The sequence below is a fragment of the Carassius carassius genome, chromosome 27 (genome assembly GCF_963082965.1).
Source record: "Carassius carassius chromosome 27, fCarCar2.1, whole genome shotgun sequence".
Taxonomy (NCBI): domain Eukaryota; kingdom Metazoa; phylum Chordata; class Actinopteri; order Cypriniformes; family Cyprinidae; genus Carassius; species Carassius carassius.
The window spans coordinates 9,627,237-9,648,508 of NC_081781.1; the positions used below are offsets into that span (position 1 = coordinate 9,627,237).

The 21,272-nt window shown below is 36.6% G+C and overlaps 2 protein-coding genes across 2 annotated transcripts; one reads left to right on the forward strand and one right to left on the reverse strand.

Moving 5' to 3' along the window:
* The first annotated feature begins 1,186 nt into the window (after nucleotides 1–1,186).
* fam102bb (family with sequence similarity 102 member Bb) lies at nucleotides 1,187–17,143 on the forward strand. Its single transcript, XM_059512564.1, has 11 exons — nucleotides 1,187–1,667; nucleotides 6,380–6,500; nucleotides 6,591–6,620; nucleotides 7,735–7,851; nucleotides 8,435–8,481; nucleotides 8,983–9,086; nucleotides 11,042–11,137; nucleotides 12,713–12,917; nucleotides 13,000–13,136; nucleotides 14,087–14,156; nucleotides 14,958–17,143. Exons 1-11 carry the CDS (start codon nucleotides 1,534–1,536, stop codon nucleotides 14,998–15,000), a joined length of 1,104 nt encoding a protein of 367 aa, XP_059368547.1. The 5' UTR covers nucleotides 1,187–1,533; the 3' UTR covers nucleotides 15,001–17,143.
* A 682-nt stretch (nucleotides 17,144–17,825) lies between these two features.
* On the reverse strand, nucleotides 17,826–20,511 carry henmt1 (HEN methyltransferase 1). Its single transcript, XM_059512565.1, has 6 exons — nucleotides 20,323–20,511; nucleotides 20,103–20,218; nucleotides 19,805–19,939; nucleotides 19,527–19,709; nucleotides 19,275–19,446; nucleotides 17,826–18,504 (listed from the first exon to the last, which is right to left on the reverse strand). The coding sequence occupies exons 1-6, from the start codon at nucleotides 20,404–20,406 to the stop codon at nucleotides 18,010–18,012; spliced, it is 1,185 nt and encodes a 394-aa protein (XP_059368548.1). The 5' UTR covers nucleotides 20,407–20,511; the 3' UTR covers nucleotides 17,826–18,009.
* Between the last annotated feature and the right edge of the window lie 761 nt (nucleotides 20,512–21,272).

The following is a 21,272-nucleotide window of genomic DNA, read 5'->3' on the forward strand; positions in this document are numbered from 1 at the left end:
CCTGTGCAGTGACGTCATGCACGCTGCTGCTATAGGGAATTTTGCATTTGGACATAAAAATGACCCAATAACCCACAAATGTTATTAGTTTGAATTCTTTTTAGTAAACGGGTCTATTTTATGCAAGAAGTGTGAATCAAACATTTTAGCCTTGAATGCGTGCATAGGGTTAACTTTTTTCTGTTCCTAAAAGTCTAGCTAGAGCAGAACATTATGCATAGAAATTGAAGTGTTACAGCGCCACCTAGTGTGTGTTAAGACATACAGAAGAATACAAATACGCAGTACAAGTTCATTCTTTTTCCTTTATCCAAGTGCCAGGTGTTACACTAATATTATTAACCAATAGTGGTCAGTGTTGCCCAATATTACTGTTGTTGTTCCGTGACATAGAACCAACCCACTCTCTGGGGACCTTAGTGATTAACTTTACTCTTTTTACTTCCAGAACTGGTGGTAGTAAACTAAGTATAGTGTGACTGATATGCCACTAAAACAAGTAACTGAACAAGTAACACCATGTCACTTGAACAGAAAAAGAAAACTGTTCAGATAAACCAAATGAACCAAACTGTTACAACAAAAAGCTCCAATATGAAAGTTTGGAAATTATACAAATAAAAAAATAAATAAAGATAAAGTATTAATATTAATAATAATAAATAAAGTTATAATATTTTTTTACAACAAAATGTTTTTTTATTTCTTTACTTAAATTATTTACATTATTATTTTTTATTTTCAAGAATATTTTGTCCCATAGAAGTGCACATTTGTATATTTATAATACTAATAATATTTAACAATTTTATACAACAATTATGAATTTGACAACTCTGGATAAGAAATTATTACAAATATCTATGTAAATGCATCTGAAAGTCACACTGAAAACAATTTATCAAACGACACCAGCTGGTCCTCACAATAGCCTAGACTATATAAAAACAGGTTCTCACGCAACCCAGTGTAACATCAAAATCACTATTGTACCTTTAAGTTACAATGTTATCATATTATACACAGGAACATTCTAATGATTTATCTTTTTGTGTACTATCAAGATTATATACAATCATTGACTCATTTATTATTACATGTATTATGTACTATGAGCTGCCCTTTGTCCCCCTCTTCACTTCAGCTTTATGAGTAGACTGGCCCTTTAAGAAGCGTCGCCTGTGTTTCCACTACTACACGACAACACACAATACAGCAGCACTATACAAGCATCCGCGGAGCGGGACAGACTATCACCCACAGACTGCATATCCACGGACGAGCTTATCCATTTTCAGTACCGTTTGTGAATGTAACGATGTAGTTCATGACAGAAGAATCCGTTAAGGCTGTATTATCACCGTTAGCCTAGCTTTCACTTATAAGCAAAGGGGATTCAATCAGTGGCTAACGGCTATCAGCGCTAACAACAGAGGTTCACCAGAGATGAGCAAGTAAAAGTAATGCTCCTCTACACCATATGACCAAAAGCATTTTCGAGCGGTAACAGGACTGCTGGGAATCGACGCCAAGATGATGAAGAAAAAAAAGTTTAAGTTCAGAGTTGATTTTGAGCTGGACGAGCTGTCGTCGGTTCCGTTCGTCAACGGAGTTCTGTTCTGTAAAGTCCGGCTGCTCGACGGCGGATTCTTGGAGGAGTCGTCGCGGTAAGGAGGCTGTGAAATGTGGAGGGATGGAAATGGTTTATTATTATGACTATGGGTGATACTGGGCTGTTTTCATTCTTTATTGCTTTATAATAAAGCATAATCAAAACAATATATGCTTTATGCCATAGTGTGCGTATAAAGAGCTGTGGGATAAGAAATGGTCTGTTGCATAAAAGATTATTAGTCCTTACGGTCATATTTAAGATGTATAACTGTCCATTATTTCAGTCAAGGTTGTCAGTGACATTTTATGTGATCTGTCATGAAATGTTAAAATGTAACACTAAAACCTGAACTAAAAAGTCACTTTAACTGACTGGCAAAAATATTTTTCTTTAGAAGAATCAACAAAAGTGGGCTAATATTTGAACTTGGTTTCCTTACTGTTTTCAGTGTTCGTCTTTTATCAATAACTGCAGTATATTAAGCATATCCTGGGTGCTTTTTGCAATTCACTTCATAGCAGTTCTTGTGCTGAGTCACTTAAGGCCACACATAACTGTAGATGTGTTTGTTTGATGTGTAAATGTGCTGTGCTGTTCTCAGATCAACACACAGGTTGACCTGCATGCAGAATGTTAATGCATCACGTCTGAGGGGGTGGATTACAGGGTTAGTTCAACAAAAAATGAAAATTAGCCTGTGTTTTACTCACCCTCAAACAATCCTAGGTGAATATGACTTACTTCATTCAGATGAATCCAATCAGAGTTATATAAAAAATGCCATGGAGCCATGTGAGGCACTTTTTATTACAGATGCGTGAGCTTTATTTAATGTGTTTTGGATTGTTGAACAGAAACACCCACTCACTACAATGATAGAGCTTTGAAGTGCCAGGACTATTTTTATATAACTTCGATTGGATTCGTCTGAAAGAAGAAAATAATTTTCACCTAGGGTGAGTAAAAAAAACAGGCTAATTTTCATTTTTAGGTGAACTAACCCTTTAAATGTAGAGCAGTGAAGAGGATTGTGCTGTATGACAGACTATTACTGTAATTTATGACACAATGAGAGGTGCAAATGTGACAGTTGCTGGACCTTCCAAAGTTATTCTACATTTATCTGGGCATTTGGCAGATGCTTTTATCCAAAGCGAGTTACATAGCTTTCAGGGTATTTATCAGTTCATGCATTCCCTGAGATTCAAACACTTGAGCTTGGTATTGATAGCATCATGCAGGTTGAGCTTCAAGACTATTATCCCACTCATGTTTCTATTTCCATTTTAGTATCTCAGTCCAAAACAGACTGGATTTTTAAAAGGTCCCGAGGCATTGAACATTATACATTAGCACTCAGCCGAGAGGAAAAAATGGCTGCAACAAGTCATTAATAGAAATAAAATCAATTATGAAACTGACAACAAATTTTATTGTTGATTAGTTGAGTTTGTGACTTGATATTGTAACTTTAATATTTTTATATTATATTATTTTATATTAGTTTATTATTTATATAATAGTATATTGCATATATTTAGTAGACTTAAATGTGCACTGATCAAGATGTGGAATATCCAATAATAAATCATTGACACATTACCCGAGGCCGATTAAATGTCTCTTTCTTCTCAGTATAGACATCACAAACTCTTTGTCCGTGTCTTGCTGCAACGTCTGTCATTCACTCTTTTTTTAGAGCTCCGCAATACAAAGGCAGTTAAATATTAATATGTCAGGCAGTGAAAGTGGGCTGTCAAACTTCACCATGACAAATTCCCTTCAAGCAACTCCCTGACAATGCATAAGCAAGTAGCTTATTCATCCAAACTGAAAGAGAGTTCTAGACCAAAACCACAGCAGCTTAGAAGATCAAGCTTGGGTTTGCATGAGTGCTTCTCTTTTCCGTTATGCAGTTTGCAGGGAGTGTCTAAGGTTCGTGAGTTCATTCTCCCTCCAGACTTGAGTTTGCCTCCATCTGCCTGTGGCGATCCTTTTGAAGAACTCCTGTTTCATTGCAGACATCCTGTGGGGGAACCTAAGGAAAGAGCACACTGAACCAAAGCACTCCTGCTCTCTTTCGCTCAGCTGACTTTGCCATGGCAACAGCATATATTCCAAATACAGAAATCAGACCAGTGACTCGTCATGATGGTTCTTTAATACAATATTAAACCTGTTGCACATTTTGGGATAAGCATTGGTTAAACAGCGAGAGCAGTGATGCACATGCATATGCTGCACTAATTGTCTGATGGACCAATGAAAAAATAGTACTTTGCCATTGTTCCAGGAAGATAATGAGTGCAAATATGGTAGATTGTTTTCATTTGTGCTAGTTATGCATACCATTAGTATCTAATGCTGCTGAATTCATTATGTCCTTTGTATTTTCGCATCATTAGTGCTTTCTAGGAAAGGTATTAATGAGGCATTCATTGTGATGCTGAATGGTTCCAGTAAAACAATGGAGTTTATTAGATCTGAGAGTCAGAGGCTAAACATTATTCATTATGAGATAGCTAAAAAAGCAAAATTCTGAATTTGACCTGCGGTGGGTGCAGTTATTACGCAGATGGAGGTCTCCTGTATCGAACGGAGCTCTGGTCTTGCTCGGCTTGTATGTCTGAATTATGAGTCTGGAGCTGTTCGTTTATAGTCTCACTGTCAGTAATTTGTCTATAATCATATAGGTCAGTAAAGGAGTCATATTACCGGGCATTATCTTGCCCTCCTTTTATTATCATTTGAAGTGCCACTTATGTGTTGGTGAGAAGCAGCAAAGCAGAACTTTAGACTGATAATGGAGCACTAAGGAGAAATTACAGTTAAAATCAACATAGTGTAATATGATTTGATCTTGATTTGATTAATAACTTGATCTGCCTTGAAATGAGTTTCCTTTTCGGCAGACAACACAATAGTTATAGTGTTAACCAGCAGCCAAACAGCTGTTTTGACTTTTTTGGCTACTGTTGCAGATCGTAAAATGACAATTTAGAAATGTGATATTATCAGTAGTTAAAATACTATTGTGATTAAGCATACCATTCAATATATTGTCAAGTTCCACAATTTCCACAAGTTCTGCAATTTGTGTTATCTGTTTACTCTGAAATAATTCTCATTACGGTAGTATGAATTTCACATTGATTTTAATCTTTGTTTGTGGTGAGTGTTGTTTTTTTTTTTTTATTTACATGCATGTAAGAGCATAATTTAAGTGAAACGCAGGTTTGTTTACAGTGAGTCAGCAAGTAAGTTTTGTAGTGCTTTATACCAGTCTAAAACACTTCAATTCCTCTGAGATCTCTATTAACACAGCAGGTTCCAGTTCCCAATATTGTGATATTTTGAGCGTTACAACCTTTGCAATTCAGCTGAACACGTTTTTGTTTGTGTCATTGTGTTGTTAGCATGAAAGAAACTCTCAAGCTGTTTATTTCCTTAGAAACAACCCATGTTTAGTGTTTGGTAGGGGAAATATGCTAGCATTGTTTAGAGAAGTCATTGGCCTTTGCTACTATGGGGACAGAATCAGATTTGAAGGATTCATCCAGCTGTGGTTCATTCTGGTTCATGCATAAGAGCAAGTTTTTTCACCCAGTGATTCACTCTTCATGAAGCACAGGGAATCTCCCCAGCTGGATGGGAGGTGCCCGATTACGTGTCGTTTTGGCTGTGTTTCCCAAAGACAACGTTGTGGACCATTAGGAGATGACAGAATATAAGGAGAAACTCTGTGTTTATGTAAGGACTGTGGATGAATGTTTCCTTAAATAAATATAAATTATAAATTAAATGCAAAAAAATACTGAAAAATACACTAAAATATTAAGTAGCAAGTAATTGTTTTCAACACTGATAATAATAATAATAATAAGAAGAAAAGTATCAGCATGTTAAAATGGTTTCTGAAGAGAGTGGAATGATGGCTGCTTAACATTCAGCTTTATCATCACAGCAATAAATTACATTTTAAAATAGGATTACAATTTGAAATAATATTTTAATATATTTCACAATATTGGGTCATTGTATTTTTGTTCAAATAAATGCAGCTTTGGTGAGCATGAGAGACTTCATTCAAAAACATTCATAATCCCAAGCCTTTGAACATTGATATTTTATTAAGTTCTTAAAAGGGCACAACCTTGCATTTGCAACTTCAATCTTCATGTTAGCCAAGTCTTTTGACTATAACAGTGAGAAAATACTTTATTCTGAAATGTACATGCTTGCAGTGTTGTTTTCACTGTCTCAGATGTGTATAATAGCTTCACAATTTCTCTGAAGTGTATTTTCTAGACTTCTGTCTCTTCAAAAGCTCTCTGCGCTAGCTCGTCTGCCCTGTCTGCAAACATCTGTCTAATTAGGAAGCAGAACACCTGCACAGAGAGGTCCATTTTCAGATGGGAAATTAATTAAACTTCTTGTTGTCAGTATGGCCTTCTGACTCCAGGCTCTAATTAATCACAGAATGTGAGTCAGACTCTTTTAATGCAGTCGACTTGAAGTGAATATAAAAACTCGCTATGAGGCTTGATTGTGTGATTCGTTCTGTTGTGAAATCATTTCAAAATCTCCCTGAGGAGCAATGTACTGTCCACCCTTGTTGGATTTTGCAAATGCGGATCAGATGGGGTGAGAAAGGGTTCTCGCTGTTTTGGATGAGTGGATGTTTGTTTTAAAGTCTTATCCAAGTTTGTGTTCTTTACGTTAAAGCCTTATATTAACAACTCATTGTATGTTTGCATTTCACAGTGAGACGGTCCAGGCAAACTGTGTACGCTGGAGAAAAAGATTCTCCTTCCCCTGTAAAATGAGCGCTAATGCTGGAACCGGAGTCCTTGACCCCTGTGTGTGTCGAGTTTCAGTCAGAAAGGTACAGTCACACTCATGCACACTTTTTGGTTTAGAATAAACAGTTTGGAGTTAAAATACGGAGAATAATTTGATTGTTTTTATGTAACAGGAACTTAAAGGTGGAAAGACTTATGCAAAGGTAATATGTTCTTCATTTTTGAATTAAACATATAGTACCAACACAATGAAATTTATGAGACGTTCTCGAAGTCATCTAAAACTATTTTAAAAAGCATGTACTAATTCTTTTGTAACTATTATACATGTGGTTTTTATAACACAATATTAATTGAGAGACTATGTGGAATATTTATAAAGATTAAAATACTACTTATTCTGCAGGGCTATTTAAATAAACTACAAAAATAAAAAAATTAAGCTGAAATCTGAAATCTATGGTACCGTCACTAAACAAAAAATAAAACAAGGTAATTGCAACTTTTTATCTCACAATTCTGACTTTTTTTTTCTAAGAATTTAGTGATATAAACTTGCAATTTAGATTTTTTTTTTTCAGAACTACGAGTTCATATATCACAATTCTGACTTTATAACTCGCAATTGCAAGTTATAAAGCCAAAACTGTGTGATATAAACTCGCAATTGCAAGCTCTAAAGACAGAATTACATTACATAAATTCGCAAATGCCAGTTATAAAGTTAAAATTCTGAGTTCTAAAGTCAGAATTGCGAGATATAAACACACCAATCAGACTTTTTTCTCAGAATTGCAATTGCAATTCTGACTATATAACTCGCAATTTGACTTAAGAACTCGCAATTGTGTGTTATAAAGTCAGAATCGCAAGATATGAACTCGCAAATCTGAGAAAAAGAAAATCATCATTGTGAGATAAAAAGTCGCAATTACCTTGTTTTATTTTTTATTCAGTGTCGGTGTTCAGTGTTGCTACAACAAATATTTTTACTTAATTTACCTTTCATGAATAAAAACAGGTCCTTGGTAATTCATCAAGTAGACAGCTCTGTAGAGGATGATAAAATATTGATAGCAAAGGAACAGCTGAAAATAGATCGCCCTGGAACACTGTGTTTGTATGCGATTCTGTTTGTGTATGAGTAGTGCACTTCTGTGCATAAAAGCATTAACCTCATTAATAAATAATCTTATTTATTATAATTTTTATAATTTTTATTATATAAAGCATCAGTGCCTTTTATTTTACAATTATATTTAAAAAAAATAAAAATAAAAAATTCTTCCTGATTGTGTGCTTTGGCCTTCTGTACAGCTGGGTTTTGCTGATCTCAACCTGGCGGAGTTTGCCGGATCGGGTAGCACCACACGCAGGTGTCTGCTGGAGGGTTATGACACCAAGAACACTAGACAGGACAACTCCATCCTTAAGGTACAGAACTGCTAAGTCTTCCTTTCAGGGTCTTCTCAGCTATTTCTTTATTGCATTCTTTATTCTATTTTGAGTTTTGAACTTGTGGGTATTATTAGTGGTGCTTTTGGTAACTGTTAGTCATACTAATGCTTAAAATCCCCATGAAATCAAAATTGATAATTCTTAGTTTTATGTTATATACATGGTTTTATTTTTCTTTTTTTCATTTGTGTGCACATCATTCATTTTCTTTACTTATGCTCCCTCGTAAACTTAACTTCCCCAAAATAACTTCCCCTCCATTATGCAACGACTTCTCTTCTCTTCTCTGATGTATCAAATCCGCCCCAACATTTTTTCTTGTTCAAGAAGCGTTTCTTTCAGACACAAATCACAATAGAGAAGAAAAGACTATTGCAACTTCTGTTCATCACTCTAATAATCACTCTTTAGCAACTGCCTTGCAACACCCTGGAAACCATCCAAAGCATGCATGTGAATTTTGCATGATCACATTCTGGGAAATATAAATAAATAAAAATAAAATGTTATGTCATACACATCTAGTTTCTCTCTTTTTGTCATTTGTTTTTGCCTGTAGGTGATTATCAGCACACAGCTGATGTCTGGGGACCCCTGTTTCAAAACGTGAGTGTTACTTTTAAATGCTTTAGCATGTGTTACTATTTGATAGGAGATGCTACTGAAGTGAGAAACAATTGAAGCTGGGTTGTAATAAGGCCCTTTTTTATCTCTACACCACCATAGCTGCATTTTTTAATTTAGATTTATGACCCACCTTTTCCTGTTAAACATTTGAAGTTGCTATTATAGTATTTTCTCAGAAACGGTCCATGTATGTGAAAAGGAGTGTGAATGAGCGCTCTGGGGAAATCAGATCTTTGAACACAGATTTGCATACTGGAAACCAACACTGTCCACCCACACATGTACACAGTGTGCGTGAAGGCAAAAACCTGCTGAAACATTCGTGTGGGATGGAGCGTGGGGAGAGTGTGGAGTTCGGGGATTCTGGGGGCTGCTTTTGGGTGGATTCAGATGGTTTAGTTCTTTGATTCAGCATTTTTCAGTCTGTTCATTCAAATACACTTAAACTGTATTCTTGATTGCGTGTTCTCCATGTATTAGGCCTCCATCCACCGCAATGGTAATAGGCATTCAGGGTGATGTAGAGAGCCTGCTGGAAGACAGGAAAGGAGGAGACACACAGAAACCTTTTCTGAGTCTCTCAGGTAAACCTCACATTGGTCAGTGTTTGTGGTGAATCAAAAAAATGAAACGCAGCTCCATACGCAGACTTTTGTCCTTTATGTGTGCTTAAATGTGTTTGCATTTCTTGTATTTTTATGTTGGGTGCTCTAATCTGCCCAAATCAAACACCCTTTGAGTAGCTTCTCATTAATTCTGCATCCAGTCTTGTAGCAAAGAACAGGACTGTATGTTCGATTTGATGCTGCTGAACTAACGGGAGCTTGAAAGCGTCCTCTCTATTCCCCCACTCTCTCTTTTATCCTTTCTTTGCTCTCATACATGCTGCGTGCCTTTTCTGTCCAGAGGCTGGCAAAAGCATCAGTCTTTAATGTATAATTTAGTCATATGCAGCTCTTGACTTTGCTTTCATATTCATTCAGTATGACTAACTGCTTATGATGTAGAGCAGGCATCCAATTCATAAAATATGATTAGCTTACTACTCTCAGTGCCGCTTCTGTAGTGATTTTTATTTGTGATAATTGAACAATATTGAAGCCAAATTAATATTCATATTAGGCCTTTTAATCTGAAATATTAATGAGATTAAAGACAAGATGCCAAAAGTGGCTTTGTGTTAGAGGCGGTTGATGAATTAATCAGTATCGCCATTTGTTCAGAAGAACATGTTTGAAAAGTTATACAAGTTAAATATGATTCAGTATGGGATTTCAACAGAGAATGGAGCAAACTGATTAACTAGTATCATAACGAACTAGTCTTTTAGCATCTGAGAAGTCTGTTAGTGATGTAGATATTTTTAATCGCTTTTCAACTTGAAAACAAGGTTTTCATTTGTTAGATTAAAGGCCATGCATATGCAAGCCAATGTTATTTTAGTATTATTTCTTTACTATTGTTGTATTTATTGTTGTTTTGATTTAGAATGGTCAGTTTAGTTTAAGATTAAGTTATTTTGTGACATGATTTTGTCATTTTTAAAATAGTTATAGTAATTCTTGTACTTCAACTTGAAGTCATTTAATTTCAGTTAATTGTCAAGGCAACATTTCCAACTAGTTTTTTTTTTTTCTTTATTTCAATTATTGAGAACAATTTTTAAAAGTCTTAGTTGAAGGAAAAAGATAACAACACTGAATCTAGCATACATAAAATGTACAAAATTATTTTTTCACATAGGACCAAAATGAGTAATGACAAAAAATAATTTATAACAAAACAATGAATCTTATAAATGCTAAATTTCTAGCCAAGAAAATACATACATACAAGAATGAGAAAGTCCATCCTTCTAATGCACCAACTGCTGTAAACTAGAATTAGCAAATAGCAAATCATGATTCAAAGGTGTGATGTAAATGGAAGGCTAATATAAAAATGTCATGCCATAATGTCCTGTTTTAACAGGAAATATGCCAACACAGGAAATAAAACTGCTTGTCAAGCAAGTTTTAAAGGTTACAGTCATCAAAAAGCTTTTGTAACCAATTCAACACCTTGTTGGAAATGTAAAATGTTGTTGTCAGATTCCAGATTGCCAGCTATGAGCAACATTCCTATTGATATCCATAATACATTTCTCTTTTTGTGAGGACTGAAGGTTAAGGTTGCAACAAAAATTACATATGTTTGTTTTTGTATTCAATAAAACATTTATTGTGAAATAAGCTACTGAGCTACACTTGCAAATTATGTATGCCTTATTTGTCTGTGTCTGGTTGACTTAAACCTTAACCAAATTATATTGGACTTACAAAATTTTCAACTCATTTTCTAATCAGCAGTCCTAATTGAAAAGTTAAATTATATGAAATGCCCGAATACTCCAATGGATGGAAGCATGGCTACGTTAGATATACAGTATATTGTATTTTAAGGTTGGAAATAGGAGAAGAACAGGTTTGATTGGCGTTGAATCCCATACAGTGATTAAACCGGTTTAATTAAGACTGAACTGAATCCCTTATGTCCACAGAGACATCAGGGAAGTGTGGCTCTCTGCCCGATGAGCTCGGGCTGTTCGGACACTCTCGAACGTCCAGTTATGCTAGTCAGCAGTCCAAAGTATCAGGTAGGCTTTCCCCTTCCACTGATTTCTCTCTTATCACTTAATCGTGAGTCAGCGGGATTCTGCTGTTTTGCTGGACTTGAATGCATGCCTGATATGTATTGTCTGTAACCCTGCCTGTAACATTTTCAGACTGTCAATCAGCATGATGCAGTGGATTTACAAGATGATTAATAGAATTTGTCATTTTGCATGTAGGCTGCATGTCATGTGTCTCTGTTCTGTGAGATGGAGTGAAGATGTATGTGTGCACATATGAGAGAGAGAGAGAGAGAGAATATGTGTGCAAATCCATTAGCTCATATTACATTACAGTTACAGTTACACATATAGGGTACAGTTTGGTGTCCCATTACTTTGATTAAAGCATTAGGGACACAAATCCCATGTTTTTTTTTGTTTTGAGAAATATTATATTTTTGGTTTAGTATCCTCCATTGTGGGTTCATTGACCTAAAAATATTGTAAATGTTATTTTAATTTTAATGTACACTATCATTTAAAGATTTGAGGTTAGTAAAGTTATTTTTCCTATGTTTTTTAAATATTATTACAATTTAAAATAAATGTTTTCTATTTTAATATATATTTGAAAGTGCAATTTCTGTGATGACAAAGATGAATTATCAGCAGCCATAACTCTAGTGTTTATTTAATCTGATATTATTATTATCAGTGTTGAAATTGTGCTGCTTTATATTTTTATGGAAACTGTAATAGGGTGATCTGATGAATATATTTTTAAGTTTAAAAGAACAATTTTTATTTAAATGTAAAATCAATTTAGTGTGTCCTTGTTGAATGTAAGTAATAATTTTTATTTTTCAGATCTAACTGACCCCAAACCTTTTAACTGTAGTGATGTAAAATACATCATATAAAATAGTTCATATAATATTTAGCTTGACATCTTAGTTTGACGATCAACAATTTAAGCACCTCCTTTGACCATTTTCCTGAGCATGGAATTTTTAGGTGTTCCAGGCCCTATTTTGTTCCCTTTTAAGGAAAAGTGCTATTTGCTTTATTAAATAATCTAAAATAAGGCTTTTAGAAAGATTCTGTGGCATCACAAAATAGCTGGATTAAATGTCCCAGATCTAATTTGATAGCACTATTTCTTCGAGTACTTCCAGATAGCAGACAGCACTCAGTCCTTATTTCATTTAGCTATTCTCTAAAATTGGGTTACACATTGCTCGCTTTGACCTTTTGTCTTAGAATAGATCATCTCAAAGTGTAAAGTCCCACAGAGCAAACAGAAGTGTTCATCACATATCTGTCTCTGACTGGAAACTGGAGTTGTTGCGTGTGTATACATGTGTGGGAGGATATGCCCTTTAGTATCAGCCCATACTAGCATTATCACTTTCTAAAGCTCTGGAAACCTGAATATCAAGTGTGAGTGGGGGATGTTAAATGTCCCTTCATTACAAAAGTGATTGATTGGTTGATCTGTGAAGATTTTTAAAGTGCATGCTGTATATTACCAGGGTAGATCGACTTTTTTTTTTTTTTTTCATAAAAAAAAATTATATTACTAATAATAATTAAAAACAACGTTTTGTTGTTTCTCAGGCTATAGTACAAGTCACTCACGTTCCTCCAGTCTGTCGGAGTTCTCCCACAGGAGGAACACTTCGATCGGCAGCGCTTCCACCGGCATTGCCAGCATCCCTGAGCCCAGTGAGGAGAGTGACCAAACTACAGTGCCCCCTACAGCCCCGGGGGGCTGCGCTGCTGTGCCTGAACACCCATCAACCCCTGACAGAGCTGCCAGCAGGTCAGACATTCATCAGGCCTTAGATTAAGGATATTAAATGATTGTAGATTTATCAGATTGATTTTCTCATATATACAACAAGGTACCCAGTGAAACAAGACTCAATGGAGTCTCAGCTGAAGAGGGTGGATGCCACACGGGTGGATGCCGATGACGTGGTAGAGAAGATTCTTCAAAGCCAGGACTTCACCCACAGTCTGCTAGACTCCAGCGCTGAAGGTAATAATGGCTTCTTCATGTTTATTATCAGACTTCACTCAAGGTGCATTTCCATCAGAGTATATGAGTAGCATTTAGAAAGGTTCAAATAAATGCTGCTTTATTTCAATTAATCAAAAAATATCATTAAAAAATATCATTTTAAATCATTAAAAATAAATGTATTATGGTTTCCACTAATATATTAAGCAGCACAACTGTTTTCAACATTGACAGTAGGAAGACATTTCTTGAGCACTAAATCTGCATATTGAAATGATTTCTGAAGGATCATATGACACTGAAGACAGCTTTGACACCACAGGAATAAACAAAACTCATTCCTAGAAAACAGTTATTTATAATGATAATATTTAAAAATGTTACAACATTTTTGATTAAATAAATACAACCTTGCTGAGTATAGGACAATTCTTTCAAAAATATGAAATCTTAGCAACCCCTAACCCCTGAGAACAGATTCTCAGTGAAAAATTATAAAGCAGGCAAAACTTTAAAATCCACCAATCAGAGAAATCCCTGTTACCATAGTAATGAGAACTGCACCAAGAGGTTTCATTCTGATTACAAACACTGAATTTCTGCTGCTGTAAAATTGCATTTTGGGCCAGTAACTTGCTTGTGACGAATCGGCATCAGTGCAGACTTGGAGGTTGGATCGAAAGCAAACAAAAATAAAAACTCAGAGCTAGAAACAGGTTGTTAAATTGGTAGCAATGTTTACAGGGAGCTGCTGCTTCTCAGTAGGTGTATTGAAGCATCTCTGTGTCAGAGCACGTCTCTGTGTGTCCTGTTAGTTTTTATATTATTTTTAGATAAGCTGACCACAGGTTCTCATTAAAAATGGACCAATTTGGTTTTTGTATCCCCAGAGAAGAGACGTGACTTTGTGCATGCAGAATGGAGGCGATATCTATTTCAGTGTGTGTGTGTGTGTGTGTGTGTTTCAGAGGAAGGTCTGCGTTTGTTTGTGGGTCCTGGTGGGAGCACAGCATTTGGTAGCCATCACCTTCCTGCCAGGTGAGGAACAGTTCAGCCAAAAATGAAAATGCTGTCATCATTTACTCACTAAACCCCATATGACTTTATTGGAGCACAAAAGGAATTGGTTAGTAGAAAAAATAATAAAGTGAAGTGACATTCAGCCAAGTATGGTGACCCATACTCAGAATTTGTGCTCTGCATTTAACCCATCCGAAATGCACACACACAGAGCAGTGAACACACACACACACACTGTGAGCACACACCCAGAGCAGTGGGCAGCCATTTATGCTGCGGCGCCCGGGGAGCAGTTGGGGGTTCGGTGCCTTGCTCAAGGGCACCTAAGTCGTGGTATTGAAGGTGGAGAGAGAACTGTACATGCACTCCCCCCACCGACAAATTCCTGCCGGCCCGGGACTCGAACTCACAACCTTTCGATTGGGAGTCCGACTCTCTAACCATTAGGCCACGACTTCCCCCCATCCAAGAACATCCAAGCTGCTCTTTTCCATGTAATGAAAGTGAATGGGGGACTGAGTCTGTAAAGCTTTAAAATATTACCAGAAGGCACCATAAATGTATTTGTGTTTCAAAAGCCATACAATAGCCTGTATGATAAAGACATGAAATATAGAGCATCTCTTATTGCATGTTATATAAGTCAGACAAACAGGTTTGGAATGACATGACAGTGAGAAAATAATGACTATTTTAACATTTGGGTTACTGTCTCTTTAAATAACAGCAAAATAAACAGTGGTCTTCCCCCATGCTCTATTAAAGTGTAAATCTGCATTGACCTGGTTGTATGTAAGTGCTGATTTCTTATCTTTTCAGGGTTGGAGCTGGTGCATATGAACAGGTGGTGATCAAACGCTAGAGTTGGGAGATGCCAGAAGGAGAAGTGTCAAAAACCAAAGTCTGTTTCGTGGGAGGAGAAAGGGACGAAGAGATTCAGACATGTTTGCTCCTCTCACATTAGGAGTGTTTGTCACGAACCTGTTTCATCCTTTCGATGGAATGGTGTCCTCTGCTGGCTACATAAAGAACTGACAGCTCCTCTGTATGAGGCTCCCAGTGTTCCTGGATCAACATCCATTTTAATCCTGGAACAACATTCCAATCAGAATAAAGGGATAACTTTTCAGGAAAGTTCAGTTTTAGGCTTAAGATCGGGATTTGGTACTTCTACACTCTTGTTAATCGGTTATCATTTTCCTCTGATTTTGATGATGAATAAATTATGGGTAGGTATAGGGTTATGTCTATATTTTTTTAAAGTAATGTTGATCCAGGATCAACAAAAGATGTTGATCCAGGAAAATGGAGGGTCTTACTTGGCAAAATCACGGTGACCGGCTGCCGTTATAGGTGTCTGTGTTCCACTGTGAGGTAAAGTTTGTCTCCTTTACTCCTGCGTTGAAAATCAAAGAGCTTTTTTTCCTCTATTTTCCTTGCTGATCTTTTAAAAAAAAAAATATATATATATATATATTTCATATTGTTGTTTTAGTTAGTAAGATCTCTTTTTATTTTTACTCATGTTTACATGTTTGTGAGCCGTTTTAGGGGTCTGTCAGTAACATTTGATGGATTGTATACATCTTTTACAATACGTATGAGGTGTATACTCTCTCTGCAGATGAAGGTGAACCCTTTACAAACTGTTTGGTTGTCTCATTACTGTCAGAATGGAAATCAAACCGTCCTTACCCACCCGCGGCGTCTCACTTTGTGTGTGTGTGTGAGAAGTCGTGATACATTTTGACAGATGGAGCCGTTTTCAGACTTGAAAAAAATCTTCATTTGAATAGCACTTTGAATTGAAGGACTTTACATGGGCTTTCTGTGTATCTTCAAGATTGTAGGGAGCTTTCATGTTGAGCTGCTGATCGAGTTAAACCATACACAAAAATGTGTATTTCCTCTTTATTCATCGTCAAAACAACTTTCGGCTTGAGAACTTAAATGTAGATGAAAGTCCTACAGCTGCATTATATGTTAAATGGGACTACTTAAGTGATTTTGCAGTTCAATATATATAGACATATAAGCTAGCTACCTAAAATCCAAGCAGCTGAATATCTGATAAGTACATCTCTGGCATCATTAATGATATCTCGTGAATGTATTGGCTTTCCTGCAAGAACAAAATGAGCCAAGCTGTTCTCAAGCTACAATTAGTAACATGGCAGCACAGAACCAAGCTATTTCAGCAATGCTTAAAACATTTAGCACAAGGCTCTTAAAGCGGCGTGTAGCTATTCTTATCTCTTTATGACACTACAAAAACTTTTTATCCATGTTTTTGTGGTTACTTGATGTATCACTAAAATGAAGGTATTTTAATGACTAGTTTCTGGTATCTCTGTCTGTAAGGTCAGCTCTAATGCATATCAGAATCATATATTAGTGTTTCTTTAGTTTTATGTGACTGTACTATGCCCTTATCTTCTCAGAAGCCATTCACTGTTTTATAATCTAAACTCACTAGCCTCTGTGATATAAGTGTGTGTGAGGATTCCCAGTTGAGCGAGTGTGTATACAATCTATTTGTAGCACTTGATTATCTCATAACTGTCTATAGTGTAGAAATGCATGGGTGTCACACCTGCTCAATGTGTCCGAAGCATTTTGTGTAGTCTTTGCTATTTCCATCAGATTGATCCAGGTCTGTCGATATCCAAACACTAAAAAAAAAAAAAACAGACTGGAAAGCTTGGATTCAACTCGGCCATATGTCTCAGGTTTATTATTTTATCTTTCACAATTACTGCACAAATATCAAAGCACCACACTGCGAATGTACGTTGCCCCTAAAGACCCGTGTTGATATGTATAAATATGAGATGGGAGGAAAAATTATATATCAGTGCTTTTATGTTCTCTGGAAAATGTTTTGGATTGCCTACAGAAACTTTGTTCAATTGCAAAACCTTTGCGTTCAACGAAGAAACGCTAGAAATGAAAAGTTTGCGAGTGAACACACAGATTTTGCATGCAAACTGGTCTCTTGAAGTAACGCAAACTGGTCTCTTGAAGTAACGCAAACATTTTGCAAGAAAATTTTAAATGTCTTGAGAGAATGCTTATATTTTTTTGAAAAAAAATTCTTCAAACATTTCATCAGTGTTTCTGAAAGGGAAAATTTGCAAGAAAATACAAAACCGTTGATCTATACTTTTTTCTCACAACATATATTGGTCTTCATCATCATGTCCCTTTAAGGGCTCCGTAGCGAATGTTTGCAAATACCAGTATACTTATATTTTAGCGATATTTTAGCTTCATTACTTTTTATCAAGACATTCAGTAATATGAGTGTTTAAACTTAATTTTTTTTTTTTTTATTGATCTACTGCCAAATTGAAAGTCTATTTTTATGTATTTGAGCTTTAGTGATGGTGAAATTGTGTGAAGTTTCACTTTTTCCCTCCATGTTTCCTAATTACTCTTACATAACCTGTAAGTAGGTCCTGGTACTTTACATGTTGTAAAAACATGGTGGCTTTATCTCTTCTGTGAAGTTTTTGGTCCTTGTAATTGTACTGTGTCTGACGTTTAAAAGTGACATTGTCGTTTTTGACTGTCTTGCAATGTTGTGTTCTAACTTTTGACCAATAGTGGCTTCCAATGCCATGTGTTCTGTTATGATGCTGGTAAGGTATGTACCATGCACTGTTAAATAAAACCGCATTTCAAAGGTGGTGTCACATATTTGCATTTTTATTAATGGCATGTTTAATGATTGTCTTCTTCATCGATCACAGATTTGGCCATTTAATTGAAATATGTCATAATGATGATTCTACACTTACAGTCAAAAATGAAAAACATCTTAAGTGCAGCTTTCTTTCTTTTATTGTGGTTACAAAGCTTTCTGAATCTGTTATATATTTCCATAACACCCAAGCTCCCTATCCCAGTCCTCCTCCACACTGTTTGCTACAACTGATACTGCTTTCACATCTTCCTCTTCCTCCACCTCCTCCTTCTCCTCTGCCTCCTCAGCATCAGCAGCAGGCAGGTTTAGCACCGTTCCATCAGCGCTCATCCTCACTCGCTCATCCTCCAGCAGTTCCTCCCGGAGACGCTGCACGCTCCCACAAAGCACTCTCACTCTGGGACTGGACCACACACATGCCAAAGGAACACAAATTGTGCCACCTTGCTGGTAGACAGGCTGCCAGTCAGGTGTACCTCCTTCAGCCCCATGCTGGAATAAGTGCATTAATGGAGGAGCACAGAAGTGTGCATTATTGCTGGAGTCCATTCTGCTGAGCCATTCCTGTCTCAGGTGTTGTGCCTCATACAAGACTTCATTAACTAAAGTTCTCTGGTAGATGTTGTTATCACTTAGGCTCGGATACACTACTTTGTACATCTAAAAAAGGAACAGCAAAGAAAGATAAGAGACAAGTGCAAATATCACCAGTTTTAGGAGCATTAAAGTCAGCATTTAAAGAGGAGTTCACCATATTTTAGAAAATGCAATTTTATTTATCTTACTACCAAAAATTTGTCTGTGCATGGTTTGTATTTTGACCCCAGCCTTTCAATCAACAACCAAGTTCCCACGTGACATTTATCTTTTTTTTCTTTTTTCTCAATAGTGCCGTTCATGGCTGTGTGTAGCACCCACAGCTCTGCATATCCTTCCAATGATTGCTGTTTCAGTTGCAACGAATTTACTGTAACTACCAAATGGCCTTTGCTTGTATATTGTAGGGTTCATCTGAGCAAAACAGATTATGGAAGAAGAAGAAAAATTATTTGTTCAATGTATCGGTTGTTGATTGGTGTGCCCACCCCTAAACCTAACATCACTATGACGTCAGCCAATCAGGTATCATGGTCTAAAAACACCCTGATCTGGTAACTCCCATTACTTTCCTGCAGAGACCTATACTTGGGTCACCAGAGAGAAGTCTGTCATTCCACCAGGAAATCAAGTTATTTTAAATCAAAAATTGCATGGATCGAATCATGCTAACTTTATGCCGAGATGGCATTTTTATTAAAAGCTTTTGCTGCACATTTCAGCAATACTAAACTAAATTGTGACTGTTTTAGTACAAGTGATAAGTATTTAAAAGTACAATATGACTACTTTAAACAAATATTGAATTTCCAATAAGAAAAAGCTAGTCTCACCAGTCTATAGACTGAGGGTTCCAAGCGTTCAGCATTGCTCATGGAATCATGGAAATTCCTCTGGAACACGGCAATCTGGGTGCAGAATCCCACTTCTCTCCAGTGGCCAACAGCTTCTCCAACTCCCGTGAAATGCACGGAGTAGCCATAGTCTCTACACACCTTGTGAGCCCTGTTAGGGAAAAAGTTTTTAAATCCGATTCTAAATCACCACCAGAATGCGTTTTCACTAGATATTGAACATTTACTTGCCAACTTTCAAACTCTGCTCTGGTCCATTCGAACTTGTGGTCATAGTTCCTGAAGCCTCTCAGGCCCGGCAGCAGTGGGTTGAACTCTGCGTTTGGTGTGCTTACTATCACGGCACCTGGTGACATGTAGCCAAACACCACCTCAGAAAAGCTTGCCACCTCCACAAGCTCCAGGTGTTCGATTCTTAAATGGTAGAGATGTTTACATAAGCTCAAGCTGAACATACATACAATTTGAAAGTAACTTTAAGTTTATTTGCAAAGACGTGGTACACTTACAACTCCACACACGTCACAAGATCAAATCCTCTGGTGCAGGGCTCCCTTTCTGTGACAGAGCCTTGATACAACTCAATGGTCAAAGGCCCATCACTTGGCTGTAGATAATCACTTATAAGTGGAGCCAATGTGTGCCTGACAAAAAATAAATCACACAAGATGAATGATTTGATTTGCATATGGCCAAAAGTATGTGGTGGCCCTTTGTGTAGCATAAACCGTTGGCCTGTATGGGATAGCACTGACTTTAATCTAATACTACACAATAGAAGTTTTGCAGCTAAGATACCAAACATACATTCTCTTCAGGAGGACGACGCTGTTGATATCAACTCCCACGAGTAACTGTATACCGTTGCGGTGAAACTTAAGCTTTTTTAGTAAGCAACATTCTGCGCATCCGAAATCGATGACCTGTGGACAGATGTAAAAAGATTTTTGATTAGCACGCTAGTTCAAGCGTAGCGTCAAAGGACATCCCGACTTCACTTAAAAATGCCATTTTTACGTTTATTCACCTTTTTAGGTCGGTAAGTTTTCACATAGTCGATAACAAACTGGTATCGCTGCATGTAAAGCGGAGGAGAAAACGGCGTAGTCATGGCGAGTGTCTTGGTCAGGTCTGCTCGGCTCTGTCCTCATTAAACACATGCTCGAGGAGACACCGTCCCGTCAGCTGAGCCGTTACTTACTCAAACACAATCAGTCTGAGAGAAAATGCAAAAGGTTGTCACTGAACCGGTGTTAATTGAAATATTTATTTTAGTAATAATAAAAATTTAAATAAAAAAACCGGCCCACGTATAAGATAAATAAATTCATGGAGATTAAATATTATTTTGAAATTAAATTATTTTATCATCTTACTTGAACATAGTAAAATTGCCCAGTTACAATGTAGAAAACTCATTCGGTTTAACAAAGGGAACACTGCATTAATATTTACAGCAGGGGGCCCCAAGACTGGAATTGAGAACCACTGTAGTAAGGACATTGGCTACTTAAAAAACTTAAAGCAACTGTATAAATTCAATTAAAGTTTTGTGTATTTTTGCCCTTTGGGAGCCCCCCACAGTTGAATGAGTGGAATTCATTATTGAGTTAAAGGCAGCACAAAAAGTTACCGAAATCTACAGTAGTCACCATTTGAAGTGGATCAAAAAAGTTTATCAAAGTTGCCCTAAGAAAAGAATGTACTTTGGGTTTAAGTTTTAGGACCACTTTGATGAAAGGTTTTGATCCACTTTAAATGTTGGCTAACCTATTGTATTTGAATGGACTTAATGTTCTCCAGATTCATTCTTGGTGATGTCTAATCTCCTGTTTCAAAGCATACAGGTCACAGAAATGTTACACACCTTTGTTTCACACAGAAAACATTTATTGTTCTTCCGATTAACTCAGGTGACTTATAAAGTTATCTCTTCTTTATTTTGGAAAGCATTTAGTTGCCTACAAGCATGGTCAC

Bases quoted from the DNA above. Each gene is read 5' to 3' on its own strand.
- fam102bb (XM_059512564.1), top strand. From the start codon at position 1,534: ATGATGAAGAAAAAAAAGTTTAAGTTCAGAGTTGATTTTGAGCTGGAC. The intron at 6,501-6,590 runs GTACAGTCACAC...TTTATGTAACAG, and splicing joins GTCGAGTTTCAGTCAGAAAG to GAACTTAAAGGTGGAAAGAC. The intron at 6,621-7,734 runs GTAATATGTTCT...CCTTCTGTACAG, and splicing joins GTGGAAAGACTTATGCAAAG to CTGGGTTTTGCTGATCTCAA.
- henmt1 (XM_059512565.1), bottom strand. From the start codon at position 20,406: ATGACTACGCCGTTTTCTCCTCCGCTTTACATGCAGCGATACCAGTTT. The intron at 19,710-19,804 runs GTAAGTGTACCA...CTACCATTTAAG, and splicing joins CTTGTGACGTGTGTGGAGTT to AATCGAACACCTGGAGCTTG. The intron at 18,505-19,274 runs GTGAGACTAGCT...TTCCTTTTTTAG, and splicing joins AACCCTCAGTCTATAGACTG to ATGTACAAAGTAGTGTATCC.